Source organism: Embiotoca jacksoni, unplaced genomic scaffold (assembly GCF_022577435.1).
Source record: "Embiotoca jacksoni isolate LCO1_2020_lvr unplaced genomic scaffold, fEmbJac1.0.p SCAF_104, whole genome shotgun sequence".
Taxonomy (NCBI): Eukaryota; Metazoa; Chordata; class Actinopteri; family Embiotocidae; genus Embiotoca; species Embiotoca jacksoni.
Window position 1 is genome coordinate 574,774 of NW_027185235.1, and position 26,498 is coordinate 601,271.

At 46.4% G+C, this 26,498-nt stretch overlaps 3 protein-coding genes across 4 annotated transcripts; 2 read left to right on the forward strand and 1 right to left on the reverse strand.

Moving 5' to 3' along the window:
- Window positions 1-175: 175 nt before the first annotated feature.
- On the forward strand, window positions 176-12,474 carry pcif1 (phosphorylated CTD interacting factor 1). Its single transcript, XM_069175630.1, has 16 exons — window positions 176-283; window positions 1,204-1,365; window positions 3,500-3,624; window positions 3,703-3,828; window positions 3,931-4,064; window positions 4,142-4,296; window positions 4,384-4,531; window positions 5,372-5,455; window positions 5,553-5,652; window positions 6,727-6,886; window positions 6,971-7,140; window positions 7,292-7,378; window positions 7,464-7,648; window positions 8,572-8,665; window positions 8,794-8,969; window positions 9,515-12,474. The coding sequence occupies exons 2-16, from the start codon at window positions 1,236-1,238 to the stop codon at window positions 9,843-9,845; spliced, it is 2,205 nt and encodes a 734-aa protein (XP_069031731.1). The 5' UTR covers window positions 176-283; window positions 1,204-1,235; the 3' UTR covers window positions 9,846-12,474.
- A 314-nt stretch (window positions 12,475-12,788) lies between these two features.
- LOC138214239 (deoxynucleotidyltransferase terminal-interacting protein 1) lies at window positions 12,789-19,646 on the forward strand. 2 transcript variants are annotated; one of them, XM_069175642.1, is made up of 13 exons: window positions 12,789-13,155; window positions 14,520-14,590; window positions 15,307-15,403; window positions 15,484-15,582; window positions 15,746-15,805; window positions 15,914-15,970; window positions 16,909-16,964; window positions 17,040-17,082; window positions 17,519-17,577; window positions 17,720-17,780; window positions 17,905-17,976; window positions 19,074-19,129; window positions 19,369-19,646. In XM_069175642.1, the coding sequence occupies exons 1-13, from the start codon at window positions 13,081-13,083 to the stop codon at window positions 19,475-19,477; spliced, it is 915 nt and encodes a 304-aa protein (XP_069031743.1). In that variant the 5' UTR covers window positions 12,789-13,080; the 3' UTR covers window positions 19,478-19,646. The 2 variants fall into 2 exon arrangements, with proteins under 2 accessions (XP_069031743.1, XP_069031751.1); XM_069175650.1 differs by having other exon boundaries at window positions 14,523-14,590.
- A 43-nt stretch (window positions 19,647-19,689) lies between these two features.
- On the reverse strand, window positions 19,690-21,467 carry polr2j (RNA polymerase II subunit J). Its single transcript, XM_069175666.1, has 3 exons — window positions 21,262-21,467; window positions 20,134-20,242; window positions 19,690-19,889 (listed from the first exon to the last, which is right to left on the reverse strand). The coding sequence occupies exons 1-3, from the start codon at window positions 21,402-21,404 to the stop codon at window positions 19,788-19,790; spliced, it is 354 nt and encodes a 117-aa protein (XP_069031767.1). The 5' UTR covers window positions 21,405-21,467; the 3' UTR covers window positions 19,690-19,787.
- Between the last annotated feature and the right edge of the window lie 5,031 nt (window positions 21,468-26,498).

Sequence of the window (26,498 nt, forward strand, 5' to 3'; positions counted from 1 at the left end):
GTATTTGTTTGGTCTTCAGTATCTATTGGTGTTTCCCACATTTCAGGTGTTTTCTGCAGACTTCGGGTGTTTTCTGGGGTATCGGATTTCAGCCCCTCCGACCTTTTCAATATGGCGGCGAGAACTGGACACATTAGGACAGGAAGCGGGTAAAATGCCGCGCCTGCGCAGTGGCTGAGCCCGGGTCCCTGTAAAGATGTCTGAGCAGGCGGGGAGGGAGCGGAGCGGAGGACCCGAAACAAGCGCGCAGAACCCGCAGCTGTCCGCAAATTAACCAGTCAAGGTAAGGGCAGGCGATCCCGCAGCACCCCTCCGATCGCACACACACGCGGCGGAAGGGTTCGGCTTTCGGTTGAACCAGGTTACCGGCGTGCGGGGAGGCACAGATCGTAGTATGAAGCATAAATGTTGATAAGGGCGCGCAGCGCTGTAGCAGGGGCGTGTCCGCCATCTTGTGAGAGAAGTGGCGCCTGAACGGCAGCTGCGTCTCTGAGTGCAGACCGAGCGGGCCGCGGCAAATGGCCGCTACCGACCGAGTTAAAAGCAGGCCGTCCCCGCTCCGTGTGTTTAAGGCATTTTGGCCGGATTTGGCCCTGCGGTGAGCCGGTACTGACGGCTGCAGTGTCTCTGTGTTGAGTCCGGGTTCCGGAGGAGCAGCCGCAGCCTTTTGTTGTCCCCCCTCTCCTCCCCCTCCTCCCTGTTTGTTTGGAAAGACTGCCAGGCGCATGCGTGTAACCATGGCGCTCGTTTCTGCGTATGAGAAAGAAAACGATCAAATTGATCGACCGCGCGCGTTAATTTCTCAGGAGAGTCACGAACACGAACACACACCGAGTTATCTTCTTCTGATCGGTCACTGGTCTCATATAACCACTGAGTTTGGTCCGTTTGCCGCCATCTGCCTTCAAACCGTTTAAGAACCAACGGACAGTTTCGTCCGGGCTGGATGTTCTTCCCGCCGTGTTACAGATAAATCTGTCACCGTGCTGGTTCATGGGTGACATATCTGGCCATAACTTTATCTAAATGCCTATAAAACCCGCCAATATGACGCTGTCTCTATACCGCCGGTGTGTGTGGCGTCAGTTCACCGACTCGTTCTGTGTACCTGTTCGGTGAAAAGGAAACGTGATGTCCTCTGGACACCCGTCACTCACAATTCATCTGTGTTTTACTTTGAAAGTCGTGTCTCTTCCTGTCCAGGCAGGTCGATGTCATTCTGATGAGCAGCAGAGATGTCCAATGACAGCCAGGGATCGGTGAAGGGGGAGGCGGCCATGATACTGTCTCCCTCTCCCTCTGGCTCTGCCTCTCAGGGACCGCCCCTTTCTCCGTCCACCACCTCCAAAACACCTGAGCTTCCAGGTACAACCGTCTCACACCTATCTCTCTGACCCGTCTCTCTCTCTCTGACCGTCTCTCTCTCTCTGACCCGTCTCTCTCTCTCTGACCGTCTCTCTCTCTGACCCGTCTCTCTCTCTCTGACCGTCTCTCTCTCTAACCCGTCTCTCTCTCTCTGACCGTCTCTCTCTCTGACCCGTCTCTCTCTCTCTGACCGTCTCTCTCTCTAACCCGTCTCTCTCTCTCTGACCGTCTCTCTCTCTGACCCGTCTCTCTCTCTGACCCGTCTCTCTCTCTCTGACCGTCTCTCTCTCTCTGACCCGTCTCTCTCTCTCTGACCCGTCTCTCTCTCTGACCCGTCTCTCTCTCTCTCTGACCCGTCTCTCTCTCTCTGACCGTCTCTCTCTCTGACCCATCTCTCTCTCTCTGACCCGTCTCTCTCTCTCTGACCCGTCTCTCTCTCTCTGACCGTCTCTCTCTCTCTGACCCGTCTCTCTCTCTCTCTCTGACCGTCTCTCTCTCTGACCCGTCTCTCTCTCTCTGACCGTCTCTCTCTCTCTGACCGTCTCTCTCTCTGACCCGTCTCTCTCTCTCTGACCCGTCTCTCTCTCTCTGACCGTCTCTCTCTCTGACCCGTCTCTCTCTCTCTGACCGTCTCTCTCTCTGACCCGTCTCTCTCTCTCTCTGACCCGTCTCTCTCTCTCTCTGACCCGTCTCTCTCTCTGACCGTCTCTCTCTCTGACCCGTCTCTCTCTCTCTGACCCGTCTCTCTCTCTCTGACCCGTCTCTCTCTCTGACCGTCTCTCTCTCTCTGACCGTCTCTCTCTCTCTGACCTGTCTCTCCCTTTCTGACCCGTCTCCCTGACTCTGACCCGTCTCTCTCTCTCTGACCCGTCTCTCTCTCTCTGACCGTCTCTCTCTCTCTGACCCGTCTCTCTCTCTCTGACCGTCTCTCTCTCTAACCCGTCTCTCTCTCTCTGACCGTCTCTCTCTCTGACCCGTCTCTCTCTCTGACCCGTCTCTCTCTCTCTGACCGTCTCTCTCTCTAACCCGTCTCTCTCTCTCTGACCGTCTCTCTCTCTGACCGTCTCTCTCTCTGACCGGTCTCTCTCTCTGACCCGTCTCTCTCTCTCTGACCCGTCTCTCTCTCTCTCTGACCCGTCTCTCTCTCTCTCTGACCGTCTCTCTCTCTCTGACCCGTCTCTCTCTCTCTGACCCGTCTCTCTCTCTGACCCGTCTCTCTCTCTCTCTGACCCGTCTCTCTCTCTCTGACCGTCTCTCTCTCTCTGACCCATCTCTCTCTCTCTGACCCGTCTCTCTCTCTCTGACCCGTCTCTCTCTCTCTGACCGTCTCTCTCTCTCTGACCCGTCTCTCTCTCTCTCTCTGACCGTCTCTCTCTCTGACCCGTCTCTCTCTCTCTGACCGTCTCTCTCTCTCTGACCGTCTCTCTCTCTGACCCGTCTCTCTCTCTCTGACCGTCTCTCTCTCTCTCTGACCCGTCTCTCTCTCTCTCTGACCGTCTCTCTCTCTGACCCGTCTCTCTCTCTCTGACCCGTCTCTCTCTCTCTGACCCATCTCTCTCTCTGACCGTCTCTCTCTCTCTGACCCGTCTCTCTCTCTGACCGTCTCTCTCTGACCCGTCTCTCTCTCTCTGACCGTCTCTCTCTCTCTGACCTGTCTCTCCCTTTCTGACCCGTCTCCCTGACTCTGACCCGTCTCTCCCTCTCTGACCCGTCTCCCTGTCTCTGACCTGTCTCTCCCTCTCTGACCCGTCTCTCTCTCTCTCTGACCGTCTCTCTCTCTCTCTCTGACCGTCTCTCTCTCTGACCCATCTCTCTCTCTCTCTGACCGTCTCTCTCTCTCTCTGACCGTCTCTCTGACCCGTCTCTCTCTCTCTCTGACCGTCTCTCTCTCTGACCCGTCTCTCTCTCTCTGACCCATCTCTCTCTCTCTGACCGTCTCTCTCTCTCTGACCCATCTCTCTCTCTCTGACCGTCTCTCTCTCTCTGACCTGTCTCTCCCTTTCTGACCCGTCTCCCTGACTCTGACCCGTCTCTCCCTCTCTGACCCGTCTCCCTGTCTCTGACCTGTCTCTCCCTCTCTGACCCGTCTCTCTCTCTGACCCGTGTCTCCCTCTCTGATCCGTCTCCCTCCCAGATGAGCTGGTCCAGGCCGGGTGGTCCAAGTGTTGGTCCCGGAGGGAGAACCGGCCGTATTACTTCAACAGATTCACCAATCAGAGCCTGTGGGAGGTGCCAGTTCTGGGTCAGCATGATGTCATCGTGAGTTACTGTCTTGAATCACTGACGCCACCTGTCGGTTATTTACCTGTCTGTGGTGACTGACCTGTGTGTCTGCAGTCTGACCCTTTAGGGCTGAATGCGGCTCCGGCAGAGGGCGGAGACGGTAACCTGGGTAACGGCCAGAGGAAGAGGAGGAGCTCTGAAGAGCAGGGCGCAGTGCCAATCACCGTCAAACGTGTTAAGGTCAACAGCGCCCCCTGCAGCTGGTCATATGATCAAGGGTCTAGCGTCTTTTGGGAAACTGCGGTTGTGTAACCTGACCAGGTGTGTCTGCGTTGTTTCCAGGTGGAGCCGACCACTCCCATCTCTCCCAGCACCCCTGGAGTCAAACCTTGGAGCTCCGCCCCTGAGGACAAACAGGCCCAATCCACCACACCTACCACCCCAAGCCCCGCCCCTGCTCCATACAGACCAGCTGTGTGAGTAAAGGCCACGCCCCCTCCTGTCTCCGTCGCAGCTGGTTGTTGACTGACAGACTGTTTGTTGTTGTTTGTAGTATCTACTGGGACCTGGACGTCCAGACCAACGCCGTCATCAGAGAGCATGCCCCCGCCACCCACCTGCCCCCCCACCCCGAGATCGAGCTGCAGCGAGCTCAGCTGGTCACCAAACTACGGCAACACTACCATGAGCTGTGTCACCAGAGGGAAGGTAGGACTGCAGCGGGGGGGGACGGGCACCTGTTAGCGGGGTATCCACCTGTCTAACCACCTGTCTGTCTGTCTGTCTGTGGTGCAGGTATTGATCCGCCTCGGGAGTCGTTTAATCGTTGGCTACTGGAAAGAAAAGTGATCGACAAAGGTCATGACCCCTTACTGCCCAGCGACTGTGACCCGGTCATCTCCCCGTCCATGTTCAGAGAGGTGATGAACGACATCCCCATCAGGTACCTGTCTGTCTATTGATCATGTACTGATGGTGTATAGATTATGTATTGAGGGTCTATTGACTGTGTATTGAGGGTCTATTGACCATGTATTGAGGGTTTATTGATTGTGTATTCAGGATGTATTGATCGTGTATTGAGGATGTATTTAATCGTGTATTGACGGTGTATTGACCTTGTGTTGACGGTGTATTGATCGTGTATTAAGGGTGTATTGATTGTGTATTGAGGATGTATTTAATCGTGTATTGACTGTATTGACGGTGTATTGACGGTGTATTGACCGTGTATTAAGGGTGTATTGACAGTGTATTGATTGTGTATTGACGACGTATTGACCGTGTATTGAGGGTCTATTGATCATGTATTGAGGGTGTATTGATCTTGTATTGAGGATGTATTGATCGTGTATTGACCGTGTATTGAGGATGTGTTGAGGGTGTATTGACGTGTATTGACCGTGTATTAAGGGTGTTTTGAGCGTGTATTGATCGTGTATTGAGGATGTATTGATCGTGTATTGACGGTATATGGACTGTGTATTGATCGTGTATTGACGGTGTATGGACCGTGTATTGATCGTGTATTGACGATGTATTGACCGTGTATTGACGGTATATGGACCGTGTATTGATCGTGTATTGAGGGTGTATGGACCGTGTGTTGAGGGTGTATTGACGGTGTATGGACCGTGTATTGAGGGTCTATTGATCGTGTGTTGAGGGTGTATTGATTATGTATTGAGGATGTATTGATCATGTATTGATGGTGTATTGACCGTGTATTGAGGGTCTATTGATCATGTATTGACAGTGTATTGATTATGTTCTGTGTTCTCAGGTTGTCTCGTATTAAGTACAAAGAAGAAGCTCGGAAGTTGCTGTTTAAATATGCCGAAGCGGCCAAAAAAATGATCGACTCCAGGTAAGTTTCAGCCGACCAATCAGAGTTTCATCCTGCTGACATCAGCAGCCAGTGGGAGGGCTGATGTAGCGAGCCCTCTGACCTTTGACCTGCGCAGGAATGCGAGTCCGGAGAGCCGGAAGGTGGTGAAGTGGAACGCTGAAGACACCATGAGCTGGCTGCGCCGAGATCACTCCGCCAGCAAGGAGGACTACATGGTAACCTGTGACCTTCGACCTTTTCTGCCTCTGACTCTGATCTGCAGTGACCTCTGGGTGATGTCAGCTATTGTCATCGATGAATTTGCCGGGAGTTTACCAGCTTGTTGAAAAAAGCTTTGTTTTTCGTAAAAAGTGATGAAATTAAGTAAAGAAAGTGTGAAAAAGATGAATTATTACTTCTACATAATTATTCTGACATGACCTCAACCAATTTGTTTGTACCCCCAGAAAAATAGAAATAATTAAGTTCTGGTAATATTTATAACTGTTGGAACAGGGTCATGTTTACCACTGTGCTGCATCACCTCTTCTTTAAAAAGCAGTTTCTGGAGTTTTGAAAGTGAAATGTGGTCCCATTCTTGCCTTATGTAGGATTTCAGCGTCTCCTTTGTTGTATTGTTCATGTCCTGATGCTCCAGATGTTTTCAATGATTGACAGGTGTGGACTGCAGGAGGCCAGTTTATCAGCGGACTCTTCTACTAGAGAACCATGCTGTTGGAATACGTGCAGAATGTGGTTGGACGTTGTTCTGCTGAAATAAACAAGACCTTCCCTGAAAGAGACGTTGTCTGGATGGCAGCATATGTTGCTCCAAAACCTGAATATATCATTCAGCATGAATGCTTCCTTCCAGATGTTCAAGCTACCCATGCCATGTGCGCTAATGCATCCCTGTACTATCACAGATGCTGGCTTTAGAACTGAGCTGATAACAAGCTGGATGGTCCCTCTCCTCTTTAACCTGGAGGATGCAGCGTCCATGATTTCCAAACAGAATCTCAGATTGTGATCCATCAGACCTCAGGACAGTTTTCCACTTCACCTCAGTCCATCTTCAATGATCTCGGTCCAGAGAAGGCGGCGGTGTTTCTGGATCATGTTTCTATCTGGTTTCTTCTTTGGAGAGTTTTAACTTTAAGATCACCACCATCCAATCTTGGTTTCCAGCCTTGTCCCTTGTGTTCAGCGGTTTCTCCAGATTCTCTGAATCTGTTAACAATATTATGAACGTAAATGATGAAATCCTGCGTGTTTGCTGACAGTCGCATCTCTAACCTGCATATGTGCAGGACCGTCTGGAGCACCTGAGGCAGCAGTGTGGTCCGCACGTCGCTGCGGTTGCCAAAGACTCTGTGGAGGGAATTTGCTCCAAGATCTACCAGCTGTCTGCAGACTACAGCCGCCGCCTGCGACAGACACACCTGAGCCTGCTGCAGGACCCGCCTACAGGTGCGCACACACCTGAGCCTCCCGTCCGGTGTGCAGTGGGCCTCCATGTGTTCTTTACCTGACTGCTGTGTTTGTGTTGTTCAGAGGCGTGTGCGTCGCCGCCGCAGTCCCGCCTCGTCTACTGTTACCCGGTACGCCTGGCGATCCCGTCGCCCCTCCTCCCCCGCGTGGAGCTGCACTTCGAAAACGACGTGGCCTGTCTGCGCTTCAGAGGGGAGATGGTCAAGGTCAACCGAGGACACTTCAGCAAACTGGTCAGTACTGACCGCAGTACTCCGTGTACCAACCGCAGTCTCTCAGACTGCCTGTCTGTCTCTCTGACTGCTTGTCTGTCTCTCTGACTGCCTGTCTGTCTCTCTGACTGCTTGTCTGTCTCTGACTGCCTGTTTGTCTCTCCTGGTCCAGGAGTTGTTGTACAGGTACAGCTGTATAGATGATCCTCGGTTTGAGAAGTTCCTGTCCAGAGTGTGGTGCATGCTCAAGAGATACCAGGTCAGTTGACTCTCTGTTAGCCAATCGTGTTTCAGCAGCTGTCATTTTGGTGACGGTTTAGATAACCATGTGTGTTTGTGTCCAGGAGATGTTTGGCAGCGGTGCTAACGAGGGGACGGGTCTGCAGGGGGCGCTGCCGGTGTCTTTGTTTGAAGCGTTGAACCGACAGTTTGGGGTTTCCTTCGAGTGTTTTGCTTCGCCGCTCAACTGCTACTTCAAACAGTTCTGCTCTGCCTTCCCCGACATTGACGGCTTCTTCGGATCCAGAGGGTGAGACAGCCACCACACCTGGACACACACCTGAGACCTGCTCAGGTGTTGAATATGACATTGTCCCTGTGTAGTACTGCTGTGTTTCCAGTGTGTGTGTGTGTAACAGGTGTGTGTGTGTTTCCAGTGTGTGTTTCCAGTGTGTGTAACCAGTGTGTGTAACCGGTGTGTAACAGGTGTGTGTAACCGGTGTGTGTAACAGGTGTGTGTGTGTAACAGGTGTGTGTTTCCAGTGTGTGTGTAACAGGTGTGTGTGTGTAACAGGTGTGTGTTTCCAGTGTGTGTAACCGGTGTGTGTTTCCAGTGTGTGTGTAACAGGTGTGTGTGTGTAACAGGTGTGTGTTTCCAGTGTGTGTAACCGGTGTGTGTGTAACAGGTGTGTGTGTGTGTAACAGGTGTGTGTTTCCAGTGTGTGTAACCGGTGTGTGTAACAGGTGTGTGTGTGTAACAGGTGTGTGTAACCGGTGTGTGTAACAGGTGTGTGTGTGTAACAGGTGTGTGTTTCCAGTGTGTGTAACCGGTGTGTGTAACAGGTGTGTGTGTGTAACAGGTGTGTGTAACCGGTGTGTGTAACAGGTGTGTGTGTGTAACAGGTGTGTGTTTCCAGTGTGTGTAACCGGTGTGTGTTTCCAGTGTGTGTGTAACAGGTGTGTGTGTGTGTAACAGGTGTGTGTTTCCAGTGTGTGTAACCGGTGTGTGTTTCCAGTGTGTGTGTAACAGGTGTGTGTGTGTAACAGGTGTGTGTTTCCAGTGTGTGTAACCGGTGTGTGTTTCCAGTGTGTGTGTAACAGGTGTGTGTGTGTGTAACAGGTGTGTGTTTCCAGTGTGTGTAACCGGTGTGTGTTTCCAGTGTGTGTGTAACAGGTGTGTGTGTGTGTAACAGGTGTGTGTTTCCAGTGTGTGTAACCGGTGTGTGTTTCCAGGCCCTTCCTGTCGTTCTGTCCGGTCAGCGGTTCGTTTGAAGCCAACCCTCCGTTCTGTGAGGAGATGATGGAAACCATGGTGACGCACTTTGAGGTGAGTACACCACCATGGACCGGTCTGTGGTCCACATTGGTCTGTGGGCCACATTGGTCTGTGGTCCACATCGGTCGGTACTGGCTGGTTCTGGTTTGTGGACTCCTCGTTGCCTGTGTCTCCTGCAGGACCTGTTGGACCGGTCCTCGGAGCCTCTGTCCTTCATCGTGTTCGTCCCTGAGTGGCGTGACCCCGTGACCCCGGCTCTGACCCGCATGGAGGGAAGTCGGTTCCTCCGTCACCAGCTGAGTGTTCCGGCCTACGAGCACGAATACCGTTCAGGGAGTCAGCACGTCTGCAAGAGGTACTCCTACCACACAGTACACAGTACTATTGCTGTACTACTATTCAATTCAATTCAATTTTATTTATATAGCGCCAAATCACAACACAGGTTATTTCATGGCACTTAACACATTAAAGTCTTTACAGCAAGACTTTACAACATTATACAGAGAAACCAACAATTCAACAATTCCCACATAAGCTAGGAGGGAAAAACTCCTCTTTAAGGGAGAAAAACCTCCAACAGAGGAAAGAAAAACTCCTTTTAACAGGAAGAAACCTCCAACAGAACCAGGATCAGAGGTGGGCTCAGAGGTGGGCGGAGCTTCTGTTAACAGAACCAGGCTCAGAGGTGGGCGGAGCATCTGCCTCGACCGGTTGGGGTGAGAGGAGAGCAGAGAGAGAAAAGGACAGCATAGAGATAGAAGAGAAGAACTGTTGGTGGAGACGACAAGCGCAGAGCCTTCACTACTGTACTACCGCTATACTACACTGTACTACACTGTAGTACTGCTGGTGCTGCCCTGATACTCCACATCACAGTACTCCTCTGTGTACTTCCAGGGATGAGATGTACTACCGGGCGGTACACGGTACTGCAGTACTCTTCCTCCAGAACGACGCCGGTTTTTTGAAGTGGGCTCCGACTCCGGAACGTCTGGCCGAGCTGACGACGGCGTACCGCCCCTCCTTGTCCCGGACCTCCTCCCTGTCCTCCCCTGGCCCTGCCCACATTGCTCCTGGAGACAGAGACTCCGCCCCTAAGGCCTCTGATAAGACACAGAGCAGCCTGATGTCACCTGGTAGCCATGACAACAACAACAACAGCGGCGGCGGTGGCAGCAGCAGCAGTAGCAGCAGAAGCAGTCCTGGAGACAAGATGGCTGCCGTGTAAAGGGGTGGGGCTTGTAGTGACCACGCCTCTCGGAGAGTACTTTTAGGTTTCTGTGTTTTCTGACCGTCGTCTTGTCTGTTCGGATTGTCCCTGACCAGCACCTGTAGCACACCCTCAGTTCATACCCACAATGCATTTCTCCAGGTGCCAGCAGAGGGCGGGGGCAGTTTTAATCCTGTCGTCCGGTTGGGTTTCACTTTGTCCCCTCTCTCTGATTCGTCCCTGCTCACATCAACTGTTCCGATTGTTCGAAGTTCTGGAGCTTTTCTTTCACCTGCAGCTGATTTACATCCAGGTGTAGCTGCTGCTGTTGCTCAGCAACAACCACTGCAGCCAATAAGAAGAATATGTTAATCAGCGGGCAGCGACGTGTCGGAGCTCCAGCAATAAAAACCTTCCCGTGATGTCACGGACCTGGGATTGGTCCTCACGCCGACAGGGCTTGGTGATTGGTCCTCACGCCGACAGGGCTTGGTGATTGGTCCTCACGCCGACAGGGCTTGGTGATTGGTCCTCACGCCGACAGGGCTTGGTGATTGGTCCTCACGCCGACAGGGCTTGGTGATTGGTTGACAAGGCAGCTATCGTTTCTATTGAACTCGTCTTTCTTTGAGTCACACAATCCAGTGGCTTCCTGCTTCTGGCCCCGCTTCCCCCGAATGGCGAGGCCAATCAGTGCTGCACTGCGCTCCGGGTGTGGTGCATTGTGGGAAATTTATTATTCCACAGGCAGGAGGAAGCGAAGCTTTCATAGTGAGGTCATAATTACTGGGAGGAGGCGGAGTCAAAACTAGGAGTCGGATTCTGACTGGTGAACGAGGACAGACACGGAGGGGGTGGAGCTTCAGGTCATCGTCCATGTTGGAGCTGCAGTGGGAGGAGCTAAGTGGGAGGAGCGTTCAGGGTTCCTACTCATTTCTCTGTCAGTTCGTCATGAATGTTTCTGTACTTTTGTTAAATTAAAAATGTTGCGTTCATGTGAACGTTCCTCCTGACTAATGTTTGTCTCCGCTTGCTTCACCGCATGTCTTTTTTACTTGTGGCTTTATGAGGTTTTTGTTGATGTATAAAAGTGCAAAATGTTAAGACATTTAGAAAAATATTTTCACTTTTTCTTGAGATGTTACGTTTCCTTTGTTTGTTATAAAATCTTTTTTGTGGAAATATTTTGACAAACGTCCTTCAGAGAAATGTTTGTTTGAAATCTTTAAACCGATAAAAGGACTGAGGAACCGTGGCTCCTCCCACTTTGTTACCCGACACTGCTCCCCCCTCTCTGATTGGCCGGCAGCGGTTCTATCGGGCATCTGTCTCTGCGTGACATCGGTTGGTGTAGATATGTACAGTCGGACCGAGATGTTCCTTATTTTGCTGTTAAACTGAAAATAGAAGAACCTTTTTTATTTGGTTTAATTTAACATTTCTAAATCAGAGCCGTCTGTTCTAGTTTGTTCTAAACCAAAGTGTTCTAAGAAGATCTTAGCTGTACTGTGTGAATAACAGCTTCTTGGTTCTGTATCAAACATGTTGCCTCCAGAACCTCTAGGGACTGGTGCTGCAGCAGAACCATCAGCTGTTCCACCACTGTGTTCCTTCATATTCCATCGTGTTCCTCCATGTTCTGTGTTCCTCCCTGTTCTCCTTGTTCTCTGTGTTCCTCCATGTTCTCAGTGTTCCTGTGTTCTCCTTCAGCTGTTTTTTAGTTTAAAGGAACAGTACAACATTTTCGTCAGTACGTGTGTTAGTTGTTTGAAGTTACCGCTACGCTAACAGTTTCCCTCCGCTGCCAGTGTTTGTGCTAAGCTAGGCTAATGCTGGACTGTTCCCACGCATGTTCTGTATGAAGCGTCGTCATGGTTACAGACTGAAGGAAACCAACTGGAGATGTGTTTTTCCAGCAGACGGTGTCTCTCTTCAGTGAACCATATTTGTTTGTTTGTTTGTGTGTGTGGCTGTAAACAGTAAGTGGTCCGGCCTGTCTGAGGGTCCTCTCAGCTGCAGAATGTAAATACAGTCTGCCCTTCGGCCTGCCTGCAGACAAACTGCAGCTTCTCTACAGTAAAAATATATCCAACCCGCTGCAGCTCGTCTTCTGCTCCTCCAATCATACGCCACAAACAGTCACATGACCACCGGAACCAGGAAGTTCCCTCTGATGGTTAATTTCTTGTCGACGATTCAGCCGCAGAACGAGTTTTTTCCAGCTGAGAAAATGAGATTACGTGAAACATGTTGAACGAACACGCCACACACAAGACAAAATGACTTTATTGTCCACAGAAGGTGGAACAACAAGAAAACCATCAGAACCAATGAAGCTGCAGCATATTTTATTGATCGGAATCTGATCGATTGAAGCGGTTTGTTCTTCATCTCTTTAACATGTTTCTGTCCTGCAGACCTCGGCTATAAAATCCTCTGAATTCATCCGGTAGCTTTAAATCCTGGTTATGATCAATAAACTGATTCAGAGAAGAAAACATCCGCTTCATGTGATGAACAGCTGATTATTCCAGAGATGATAGAAAAGTCCATGAATCCTTTCTAACAGCCTGATTTTACTCAATGAATCATCAAACTGACATTAAATTGTATTTTATGTAAAAAATAAAAGTCTTAAATTTGTAAACCTGCAGAAACTTGTTCTTCATAAAATCTGAAATTAGTGAGATAAACATGATTTTTATTTTATGTTTCTATGGAAACTATACACTTGAAACAGTTCAACAAATCACCAAATAAAATGGGAAAAAAAAACCTGTAAATCTCCTCCGATTATCTAATTAGACTACATTTCTTAATTTTTTTGAAAATTCTTCCATCGGAAAGTGAAACTAGTCTGGAAAACAAACGGAAATCTTTTGTTCATTATTTTCACTTTAAAACTAGATTTACGATTTGTGAAGCTTTTATTTTGAAGTGATAGTGACCGGAAGAGTTGTTGCTATTCCCTTCACAAAACCGGAAGAAGCCGGAGTTTGATCTCCTGGAAACAAAAGTCAAGCTGAGAGTCGGTTATTGATCATCGGTGTGTTATCGGTGGTCCGGGACTCTCGGTGAATCACAGTGTCCGGTCTCCGACCGAACCGGTACCGGGAGTCTGTAACTTCTGCTACGGAGATTAAACACCGTTAGCTGCCGCAGTTAGCTTTAGCTGTTCTTAGCCCAGCAGAGGGAGCTCAGTTCGACCGGATTGGACCGGACCGGACCGGACTGGATAAGTACTGTTTCCACAATGGGAGCCCACCGTAGTGAAGGAGGCCGGGACTGGCTTGAGCAAGACGGGCCAGAGCAGCCGGAGCAGACCCCGGTAAGAACCACAGCTAACGGCGGCTAAGGAGTTAGCTTAGCCTGCTGACACAGCCCGGATACCCGGATGGAACTATGTTATGTTATATTATAGTCTTATATTATTATTTTATATTATGTTATGTTATATTATAGTGTCTTATATTATTGTTATGTTATATTATAGTGTCTTATATTATTTTATATTATGTTATGTTATATTATAGTCTTATATTATTATTTTATATTATGTTATGTTATATTATAGTGTCTTATATTATTTTATATTATGTTATGTTATATTATAGTCTTATATTATTATTTTATATTATGTTATGTTATATTATAGTCTTATATTATTATTTTATATTATGTTATGTTATATTATAGTGTCTTATATTATTGTTATGTTATATTATAGTGTCTTATATTATTTTATATTATGTTATGTTATATTATAGTCTTATATTATTATTTTATATTATGTTATGTTATATTATAGTCTTATATTATTATTTTATATTATGTTATATTATAGTGTCTTATATTATTGTTATGTTATATTATAGTGTCTTATATTATTTTATGTTATGTTATATTATAGTGTCTTATATTATTGTTATGTTATATTATAGTGTCTTATATTATTTTATATTATGTTATGTTATGTTATAGTGTCTTATATTATTATTTTATATTATGTTATGTTATATTATAGTCTTATATTATTATTTTATATTATGTTATGTTATATTATAGTGTCTTATATTATTGTTGTTATATTATAGTGTCTTATATTATTTTATATTATGTTATGTTATATTATAGTGTCTTATATTATTATTTTATGTTATATTATAGTGTCTTATATTATTGTTGTTATATTATAGTGTCTTATATTATTTTATATTATGTTATGTTATATTATAGTGTCTTATATTATTATTTTATGTTATATTATAGTGTCTTATATTATTATGTTATGTTATATTATAGTGTCTTATATTATTATGTTATGTTATATTATAGTGTCTTATATTATTATTTTATATTGTTATATTGTAGTGTCTTATATTATTATATTATGTTATGTTATATTATAGTGTCTTATATTATTATTTTATATTGTTATATTGTAGTGTCTTATATTATTATATTATGTTATGTTATATTACATTATTTTATATCATTATATAATAGTGTTATATTATTTTATATTATATTGTTATATATTATTTTATAGTATGTTATATTATATTGTATTGTATTGTATTATTATATTAGATTCGATTTTTTTTATTTTATATTATATTATGTTATGTTGACATTGACGATGTGAGCTGCCAGAAGAACTCTTCAGAGATCATTCTTTGTATTTGTGTCCAGAAGCCGTGGAACTTGATGATCAAACACCGACAGATTCACAGACGAGGACGACGCTCACACATGGCAGTCAGGTCAGGACTTCTGAGGGTGTTGACGGGATCTGTTGGGTTCTGATGACGGGATCTGTTGGGTTCTGATGACGGGATCTGTTGGGTTCTGACGGGTGTTGACGGGATCTGTTGGGTTCTGATGACGGGATCTGTTGGGTTCTGACGGGTGTTGACGGGATCTGTTGGGTTCTGATGACGGGATCTGTTGGGTTCTGATGACGGGATCTGTTGGGTTCTGACGGGTGTTGACGGGATCTGTTGGGTTCTGATGACGGGATCTGTTGGGTTCTGATGACGGGATCTGTTGGGTTCTGACGGGTGATGACGGGATCTGTTGGGTTCTGATGACGGGATCTGTTGGGTTCTGACGGGTGTTGACGGGATCTGTTGGGTTCTGATGACGGGATCTGTTGGGTTCTGACGGGTGTTGACGGGATCTGTTGGGTTCTGATGACGGGATCTGTTGGGTTCTGATGACGGGATCTGTTGGGTTCTGACGGGTGATGACGGGATCTGTTGGGTTCTGATGACGGGATCTGTTGGGTTCTGACGGGTGTTGACGGGATCTGTTGGGGTGCTGGGTCAGAAAACCGTCAGAACCCAGTTTTCTGACGGGTTCTGCTGGGCTGTTTTTACATCATTTCCTGCAGTCAACTTCAGGAACAGAACAGGAAGTAGAAGTGTAAACAATGGGCGGGGCTCTGATATCATACTGACATGTTCGTACCTGTGTGCAGCTACACTGATCCTCAGGTGTCCATGGACCTGCTGAGGGCGGTGCTTCAACCCAGCTTCAATGATGACATCATGGCCGTGTTCAGGAAGTACCACAAGGTCAGAGGTCATACTGGAGGGGGAGGGGCGGGGTAAAGTGTGAACCGGTGTGGACAGGTGTTTTTGTGTTTGTGTTGCAGTTCTTTGAGAAGGCAGCAGAGAACGTGAAGGAGAACGTTGGAGACGACGTTCAGACCGATCAGCTGATCAAGGAGGCCTGCAGGAACGTTCTGGAACACGTGAGATCACTTCCTGTTGTTTGACCCCTTAACCTCCTGGTCATGTGACCAGCTGTTCGCACCAGTGTGTATAGATAGAAATGTCACTATAACATCATCATAACCTTTAACCTTATCTGTCTGTCTGTTTGGTTACCATGGTTTCCTGTGATGTCATCACCAGGCCAAACTGCTGTTCCCAGAGAGCGAGGTGAAGAGGGCAGGACCAGAAGTCACCACCAAGGTAGGAGCTGTCAGACTGATCAATCAGAACAGCAGGAGCAGGCTACACCCTGAGCTGGTTCTGATCCAGTTGTGATCCGGTTCTGATCTGTTCTCTGTGTCCTGACAGAGGTCCAGACCTGCTGATGAAGACGCAGGTCACAGAGGTAGCCCCCTATTGAAGAAGGTACTGTGACCTCTGACCCGTCATGTGTCCTGCTGACAGACAGATATCATACACCTGCTCTTTACCAGTGTTCAGGTGTTCAGGTGACAGATGTTCAGGAGTCAGGTGTTCAGGTGACAGATGTTCAGGAGTCAGGTGTTCAGGTGACAGATGTTCAGGAGTCAGGTGTTCAGGAGTCAGGTGTTCAGGTGACAGATGTTCAGGTGTTCGGGTGACAGATGTTCATGTGTTCAGGTGACAGATGTTCAGGAGTCAGGTGTTCAGGTGACAGATGTTCAGGTGTTCGGGTGACAGATGTTCATGTGTTCAGGTGACATGTTCAGGAGTCAGGTGTTCAGGTGACAGATGTTCAGGAGTCAGATGTTCAGGTGACAGATGTTCAGGTGTTCGGGTGACAGATGTTCAGGTGACAGATGTTCAGGAGTCAGGTGTTCAGGTGACAGATGTTCAGGAGTCAGGTGTTCAGGTGACAGATGTTCAGGAGTCAGATGTTCAGGTGTTCAGGTGACAGATGTTCAGGAGTCAGGTGTTCAGGTGACAGATGTTCAGGAGTCAGGTGTTCAGGTGACAGATGTTCAGGTGTTCAGGTGACAGATGTTCAGGAGTCAGGTGTTCAGGTGACAGATGTTCAGGAGTCAGGTGTTCAGGTGACAGATGTTCAGGAGTCAGGTGTTCAGGAGTCAGATGTTCAGGAGTCAGGTGTTCAGGAGTCAGATGTTCAGGAGTCAGGTGTTCAGGAGTCAGATGTTCAGGAGTCAGGTGTTCAGGTGACAGATGTTCAGGAGTCAGGTGTTCAGGTGACAGATGTTCAGGAGTCAGGTGTTCAGGTGACAGATGTTCAGGAGTCAGGTGTTCAGGTGACAGATGTTCAGGAGTCAGGTGTTCAGGAGTCAGGTGTTCAGGTGAGGTCGTTCACCCTGATTATTTTGTGTCCTCAGCGGAAGAGTCGTCCAGGTGCCATTGCTTCGTCTGATCGACCAATGAGCTTCTCTCAGTGAGTACCTGACAGCTGACATCAACTTTGTCCAGGTAGGTTATCACACCTGATAATGACTGTGTCTGTCCTCAGAGTGAAGCTCAAATCTGATCCCATCAAGAGGGAGGGGCCAAAGGTGAGTCCGTTAAAGGAGCAGTTCCCACTAACTCATACACACTGATGTACCTGAAATATCACAGCAGATGGGGCAATTCTTCAATGTTACAGGTGTGTGTAGTTGCTGTGAAGATGAATATAAACCTGAACCTGAGGCTGATGAACATGATGATGATGATGAGGGAGGAGGGAGAGTTTAACAGTTCTATACAGTGATATCCCACAAGGCCGTCTGACTTCCTGTTTCACTACGACTTCCTGCCAGCAGACTCGGACATTATATACTACTGATGAAGGTTCCTCTTCTTCCTCAGTCTGCAGCAGCTTTTTTTTATTGGCAACACAGTGACATGACTTAATGTGTGTCTCCATGACAACAGGGGTGCTGTGTCACTGTCAGGTTGATCAATAAGTAGAACAGAGATCATCATGTTTGTATCAACTGCTTGTTTCAGTGGGACCCATCGAGACTCAACGACAGCAGCACGTTTGTTCTGGGCTCCAGGGCCAACAAGTGAGTCAACATGTCAATAACACATCAATAACACGTCAACAACACATTAACATGTCAACAACAATTCAACAATATGTCAATATACTGTAAACAACATGTCAATATAGTGTAAACAACGTGTGTTGTTGTGATGTCACTGCAGGGCGCTGGGGATGGGCGGGACCAGAGGAAGGATCTACATCAAACACGCCGACCTGTTCAAGGTAAAACCTGTTTGTCTTTCATCAGAGAGAAACAGGAAGTGATGTCATGATCCTTCTGACTTTCTATCTGCTGTACTCCGTGTGTGTGTGCGTGTGTGTGTGTGTGTGTGTGTGTGTGTGTCAGTATGCAGCAGATGCGAAGGACAAGCAGTGGTTGGCAGAGCGACACCACATGAGGGCGACAGGAGGGAAGATGGTGAGTAGACCATCAGTAGAGCCTCAGTGGAGCCTTAGTTGACCCTCAGTAGACCTCAGTAGAACCTCAGTGGAGCCTTAGTAGACCCTCAGTAAACCTCAGTAGAACCTCAGTGGAGCCTTAGTAGACCCTCAGTAGAACCTCAGTAGAACCTCAGTGGAGCCTTAGTAGACCCTCAGTAGAACCTCAGTAGGCCTCAGTAGAGCCTCAGTGGAACCTTAGTAGAACCTCAGTGGAGCCTCAGTAGAACCCCAGTAGAGCCTCAGTGGAACCTTAGTAGAACCTCAGTGGAGCCTCAGTAGGCCTCAGTAGAACCTCAGTAGGCCTCAGTAGAACCTCAGTGGCGCCTCAGCAGAACCTCAGTGGAGCCTCAGTAGAACCTCAATGGAGCCTTAGAGTAGACCTCAGTGGAGCCTCAGTAGAGCCTCAGTAGACCTCGGTGGAACCTCAGTGGAGCCTCAGTAGACCTCAGTGGAGCCTCAGTAGACCTCAGTAGAACCTCAGTGGAGCCTTACTAGACCCTCCGTAGACCTCAGTAGAACCTCAGTGGAGCCTCAGTAGACCCTCAGTGGAGCCTTAGTAGACCCTCAGTAGAACCTCAGTGGAGCCTTAGTAGACCCTCAGTAGAACCTCAGTGGAGCCTCAGTGGAACCTCAGTGGAGCCTCAGTAGACCCTCAGTGGAACCTCAGTGGAGCCTCAGTAGACCTCAGTAGAACTTGTTGTTTGGGGGGTGGGTGTAATGCAGTAATTAACGGACAGCAGATCATAACCAGCTTCAAGTTGATTCAGTTCATACGTGTTAAACACATTAAACACACATTAGATGTAATTATTAGTTTTTATTGGTTCCCTTAAAAGAAACTCTTCAAACAGGTCAAATATGTTTAAGAAAACTAGAAGACTGTATCTGTCTAACTGGAGCGTTGGTCTGGTTCGGTTCGGTCTGGTTCGGTCCGTCAGCAGTTTCATCTCAGCAAAAAAACCTTAAAACCTTTTTAGTTCACTTTCTTTCAACAACGTCCTGAGAACTGTTTGGTCCAAAAACACCTGCTGTGCTTGTTAAGACAGTCTGACCCGTGTGTGTGTGTGTGTTCAGGCCTATCTGCTGATTGAGGAGGACATCCAGGATTTGTCCCACAGTGACGAGTACAGGTGAGTCAGTCCAGGCTATAAGCCCCGCCCACTCAATGTCAGCAGATATTAGTAAAACTAATCATCATGATTGACAGCTGCTCTGCAGTAATAATAAAATTGAACTGTCCGTCTAACTTATACATCCACGACAGACCAACACAGAGGGGAGGGGCCTCGATCCTACGTCTCCACCCCCTCATCCCTCAACAGGTGCTTCTGTTTGTGGTTGCCATGGTAACGTTTGTGTGTCTCTGAAGGGACTGTCCGGATGTCAGGATGGACGAGATGAAGCCGTTCTCTGTTCCTCTGTGGATGGTGGAGAAGATGCAGAGAGCCATGGAGGCCCAGAGGGACGCCGACCCCTGACCTTCAAACCCTTTAGTTTTGTAGTAAGAGCCAAGTATTGGATAAATGACGAGCCAATCAGAGAGTAGACATTGATCATGTGACCAGCAGCTCTGATCTGATTGGCTCTTCCCACTTTTTTGTATTATTGTTATAACTGTTTCTATAAAAATAAACCAGTTTGACTTGACTTGGTCTTCATCCACCAGCTGACTTACATCAAGGACACCCTGAACGCTGTGACAACAGGCTTTATTTACAAAAAAACAAACCAAACACAGTGAGGACAAGCTGAGCTGCTGACAGGAAGTGACATCACGATGGGGCGGAGTCACTCGATGCCTTCCTGTTTGTCTTTGATGGCGACTCTGAAGCGTTCCTCCAGCAGAGACAGCTCACTGATCAAGTCTGTGATGGCGTTTGTAAACGCTTCCTGTAAGAAACATGACATCACTTCCTGTCAGAAACATGACATCACTTCCCGTTAAAATAATATAACTGTTACCTGTGGACTGTAGTCAGGTGTGTGTGTGTGTGTGTGTGTGTGTGTGTTACCTGTGGACTGTAGTCAGGTGTGTGTGTGTGTGTGTGTGTGTGTGTGTGTGTGTGTGTTACCTGTGGACTGTAGTCAGGTGTGTGTGTGTGTGTGTGTGTGTGTGTGTGTGTGTGTGTGTTACCTGTGGACTGTAGTCAGGTGTGGTCTGAACTCTGATGACGATCTTGTGTTCCAGCGGATGAGGAACTTTATAACCAGCAAACAGAACCTGAGGATCCTTCAACAGCTGACTGATGGACAAACAAACAGAGACATGGTCAGGTTGTCCATCAGGGATGGAGGACGGGAGGAGGATGGAGGAGGACGGAGGAGGACGGAGGAGGACGGAGGAGGATGGAGGAGGACGGGAGGAGGACGGAGGAGGATGGAGGAGGACGGGAGGAGGATGAAGGAGGACAGGAGGAGGACGGAGGAGGATGGAGGAGGACGGGAGGAGGACGGAGGAGGATGAAGGAGGACAGGAGGAGGAGGACGGAGGAGGACAGGAGGAGGATGGAGGAGGACAGGAGGAGGACGGAGGAGGATGGAGGAGGACGGGAGGAGGATGAAGGAGGACAGGAGGAGGACGGAGGAGGATGGAGGAGGACGGGAGGAGGACGGAGGAGGATGAAGGAGGACAGGAGGAGGAGGACGGAGGAGGACAGGAGGAGGATGGAGGAGGACAGGAGGAGGATGGAGGAGGACAGGAGGAGGAGGACAGACACATACTGTCTGACGTCACTGATCTTTGGCTTCTTTACCAAAAAGTCCAGATTGATGAATGTCCTCCTGAAACCTCCACTGATCAATAATCAGTCTCTGATCATTCATTCAAACTTCTGTCTCACTTTAATACTGCAGTCTGAACGACCTGTTCTAAACCTGGCCCGGTTAGCCCGGTTAGCCCGGTGTTAGCAGGTGTTAGCCCGGTGTTAGCAGGTGTTAGCCCGGTGTTAGCCCGGTGTTAGCAGGTGTTAGCCCGGTGTTAGCAGGTGTTAGCCCGGTTAGCCCGGTGTTAGCAGGTGTTAGCCCGGTGTTAGCCCGGTGTTAGCAGGTGTTAGCCCGGTGTTAGCAGGTGTTAGCCCGGTGTTAGCCCGGTGTTAGCAGGTGTTAGCCCGGTGTTAGCAGGTGTTAGCCCGGTTAGCCCGGTGTTAGCAGGTGTTAGCCCGGTGTTAGCAGGTGTTAGCCCGGTGTTAGCCCGGTGTTAGCAGGTGTTAGCCCGGCATTAGCCCGGTTAGCCCGCGGGGATCAGCCGGCTGCGGGGTCTTACGCTCGGATGATGTTGCCCAGCGTGTGGTCCTCCTTGTTCAGGGTGAACAAACATGCGTTCGGGACCTTGGTGTCCTTCGTGATGCTGATCTTCTTCTCTCCTTCAAACAGCAGGAACGACTCGAAGGCGGGAGGCGCGTTCATCTTCTGTCTGAGTTTGGCCGCCGGGTGCAAACCGGAAGCATCGTTTCAAAATAAGATAGTCACCCGCAATCACCAAAAGGAAACACAACTTCAAAATAAGATGTTCATTTCCGCCCAAAATAACCGGAAATACCACTTCAACATAAGACGGCCAATAACATCATCTGAAGGCTTTTTAATAAATAGTTAATTCAGACAGATTTTAATTTTCAAGTTTGAATGTATGTTCATTTCAAACAGTAAAATAAATGAAGTCAAATAAAATAAGAACAACACACTTTTAAAACTTTAAATAAAAAAATAAAAACTTACTAAAATTAGTTCCAATTTGTCGTGGTTTGTGTGTCACTCCGCCCACCAGAGGGCCTCAGTTCCTCACCTGTCCTCGGTTTCCCCCAAGCAGGTATTTACACCGTTCAGTCTGACCTCCACACGACATCGTGGGCTGACATCCAAGTCTCCGTCAAGCCTGGTCCTGTTGGGGTCCGGTCGATGCCGCCGCCTCTTCAACAATCAGTACAACAGTCAGTACAACAGTCAGTACAACAATCAGTACAACAGTCAGTACAACAGTCAGTACAACAATCAGTACAACAGTCAGTACAACAATCAGTACAACAGTCAGTACAACAATCAGTACAACAATCAGTACAACAGTCAGTACAACAGTCAGTACAACAATCAGTACAACAGTCAGTACAACAATCAGTACAACAGTCAGTACAACAGTCCTGAGTCAAGACCTGACGGCATCAGCCCCGGGGTCCTGAAGACCTGCGCCGTCCAGCTGGCTGAGGTCCTACAACACCTCTTCAACCTGAGCCTGAAGCAGGAGGAGGTCCCGGTGCTGTGGAAGACATCCTGCCTGGTTCCAGTCCCCAAGAAGACGACTCCATCTGGCCTCAACAACTGCCGACCGGTTGCCCTCACATCTCATGTGATGAAGGTGCTGGAGAGGCTGGTCTTGGCCCACCTCAGGCCGCTGGTGAAATCTTCTCTGGACCCTCTGCAATTTGCGTACCAGCCTCATGTGGGAGTGGACGATGCCATCATCTACCTGCTGCAACGAGCTCAGTCTCACCTGGATGGAACCGGTGAATCTGTGAGAATCACTTTCTTTGATTTCTCCAGTGCATTTAACACCATCCAACCACTGCTGCTGAGTGAGAAGCTGCGGGTGGTGGTGGAGGTGGACACGTCCACCGTCTCCTGGATCACTGACTACCTGACAGGCAGACCACAGTTTGTCTGTCTGGGCAGTGTGCTGTCTGATACGGTGGTCAGTGGTACTGGAGCTCCTCAGGGAACTGTTCTGTCTCCTTCCTGTTCACCTTATACACCACTGACTTCCAGAACAACTCAGAGTCAAGACATCTGCAGAAGTTCTCTGATGACTCTGCAGTGGACGGTGTATAAGGGATGGACGGGAGGAGGAGTACAGGGCAGTAGTGGAGGACTTTGTGGAGTGGGCTGGTAGAAATCACCTCCTCCTGAACGTGGCCAAGACCAGAGAGATGGTGGTCGACTTCAGGAGGAAGACGACGGCTCCACAACCGCTGAGAGTTCTGGGAGAGGAGGTGGACATGGTTGAGGAGTACAAGTACCTGGTGTCTCCACGACAACAGACTGAACTGGAAGACCAACATCAACGCTGTCTACAAGAAGGGGATGAGTCGACTCTTTTTCTTGAGGAAACTTCGATCCTTCAATGTGTGCAGCGAGATGTTGGAGATGTTCTACCATCTGTTGTGGCCAGTGAACTGTACTTCACTGTGGTCTGCTGGGGGAGCAGCATTGGAGCCGGAGACACCAACAGACTTAACAAACTGGTGAAGAAGGCCGGCTCCATCATCAGCTACAAACTGGACAGCCTGGAAAAGGTGGTGGAGAGGAGGACGCTGAACAAACTATTATCCATATTGGATAATCCTGACCACCCTCTCCACCACCTGCTGCAGGGACAGAGGAGGACGTTCTCCAAAAGACTCCTCCAGCTCCGCTGTCACAAGGACAGATACAGGAGATCATTCCTGCCGACTGCAATAAGTCTGTACAATAACTCACCTCTGGCAAAATCCATCACACAACAATAACACTGTTGACTGTGTTTCTTGGTTGTTTGTATACAATATATATAGATATATACTGTACTGTATATACTGTATATACTGTGCATTTTATATAATATTTATATTTTATATTTTTTACTGCTATTTTATTGCTTTTCTATTATTCTATTATTATCTTATTGCTTCTGTATGTTGCTGTAGCGAAAAAAATTTCCCCTCGGGGATTAATAAAGTAAATACCTAACCTAACCTAACCTAACCTAACAATCAGTACAACAATCAGTACAACAGTGCAACACTGATGGAAATCAAACAGGAAAATGACTTTATTTGTTCTCGTGTCCTTTGAATCTTTCATAAATATTTTTAGGGCCCGAGCACCGATGGTGTGAAAGCCCTATTGTTATTCAAGCGATTATTATTATAATTCTCTGTAAACAACTGCATTTTTGGAGGCTTTATCATTTTCAAAAACTCATGAAAGTTGGTACACGCGTGTCTCCTGGCGAAAAATTTCCTATTTTAGTGGAGTTGCGAGTGTGTGTGGCCAAATGGCTCGCTAGCGCCCCCTAAAGAGATGCCCCGGTGGCTACATTTACCTACATGCACGAAATTCAGTGGACATGTGTATCACATCGAGATGTACAAAAAAGTTCAGATTCACCATTACGTCAACTCAACAGGAAGTCCGCCATTTTGAATTTTTGGCGATTCACACGTTGTATTTTAACGAACTCTTACAGATTTTGTTGGACCGACTTGAAATTTAGTCTGTGCACTCTTAACATGTTTGGAATTAAAAGTTATCAAAAGAGTTTGGCAGCCAAAAAGTGACCCAAAAGTCATTTTTGGGTCACTTTTTGGACGACATGCTATGGTATGACTTTTTTTTTTTTCATAATTTGGACAACAGGCCATAGTATGATTTTTTTTTTTTTTTTTAAATCATGACAAAGTGGGGGCTTGAACCCCAAATGTTCTTGCTGAGAGGCAACAGTGCGAACCACGGCACCACAGATTTGCCTTAGCAATCTTGGTGAAGTAGAATCTTTTACTTGTTGAGTTAGAGTCGCTGAAAGCTCTGAGTGAACTCCGTGAAACAGTTTCTGCTGTCGCGACTCGTTCTCCGGTGCAGAAGATAGTGAAACGATATGTCCCTTCAGGGTTGCCATAGAGGCAAAGCAACTCCCGCCTCTGGTTGAAAGAAGGAGAACACAAAATAAAGAGAAAAGCCGTGGGCTGAATGAGATGTCTGGTCGCCCGACTCCGCTTATTACAGTATTATAAGTGCTCCGTTACATGAACCCAGGCCGCTCGGTCACACTATAGTATGACTTTTTATTTCATATTTCGGATGACATGCTGTAGTATGACACAGTGGTGCAGTGGTTAGAGCAGTTGCCTCAGTGAGAAGTAACTGGGTTTGATCTCCACTTGAGGCATACGTCAGTTCAGAAAAAGGTTCATTTTTGTATATAGTATATTGTATATAGTATATAGTATATAGCATATTGTATATAGTCTATAGTATATTATATATTGTATATATTATATAGTATATTGTATATAGTATATAATATATTGTATATAGTATATTGTATATTGTATATCGTATATCATATATTGTATATAGTATATTGCATATAGTATATTGTATATAGTATATAATATATTGTATATAGTATATTGTATATTGTATATAGTATATTCTATATAGTATAGAGTATATAGTATATAGTATATTGTATATAGTATATTGTATGTTGTATATAGTATATTGTATATAGTATATTGTATATATTATGTAGCATATTGTATATTGTATATAGTATATCGTATATTGTATATAGTATATTGTATATAGTATATTGTATTTAGTATATTTTATATTGTATATTGTATATAGTATATTATATATAGTATATTTTATATTGTATATAGTATATTGTATAAAGTATATAGTATATGGTATATATTATATAGTATGAAGTATATTGTAAATAGTATATTGTATATATTATATAGTATATTGTATATTGTATATAGTATATTTTATATTGTATATAGTATATTGTATGTTGTGTATAGTATATTGTATATATTATATAGTATATTGTATATAGTATATTGTATATAGTATATTTTATATTGTATACAGTATATTGTATACAGTATATTGTATATTGTATATAGTATATTGTATGTTGTATATAGTATATTGTATGTTGTATATTGTATATAGTATATTGTATATAGTATATTGTATATATTATATAGTATATTGTATATTGTATATTGTATATTTTATATTGTATATAGTATATAGTATATTGTATACAGTATATTGTATATTGTATATAGTATATTGTATGTTGTATATAGTATATTGTATGTTGTATATTGTATATAGTATATTGAATATAGTATATAGTAGATTGTATATAGTATATTGTAGATTGTATAGTATATAGTATATTGTATAGTGTATATTGTGTATATAGTATATTGTATATAGTATATAGTATATAGTACAGCCAGGGCGATGTTTGATGTTTCGCCGTGACACAGGAAGTCGATGTTTAAGGTCAAACGATGCTCCGAACCTCACGAAACTTTGCACTTGCGTCAGGCACCAACTCTCATGAGTTTTTGAAGATGTTAAAGCTGCCAAAAAAGCCAATTTTTTTTTCAAGAAGAATAAGGAACGAGATCGAGAAAAAAATGTAAACTGCAAGCGGGAATATGCGGAGCCTCGTGTGCTGCACGTCGTGGAGCTGGCGGCCCTGACCCGCTGGACCCCTGACCCGCTGGACCCCCGAGATCACTGCATGCAGTTTTAATTTATGTTTGTTTCTGTAACAAAATAAATGTTGATTTTTCTCTCAGTTTTCTTCTCTGATGTTTTTACATGTCTGACATTCCTTTTATTTGTTTTCATTTCATGTTTTTTGTGGTCATATGTTTTGGAATTGTGACGTCACATTAAACATTGTTTTGATTTCCGGTCGTTGCTGCTCCCCAATCA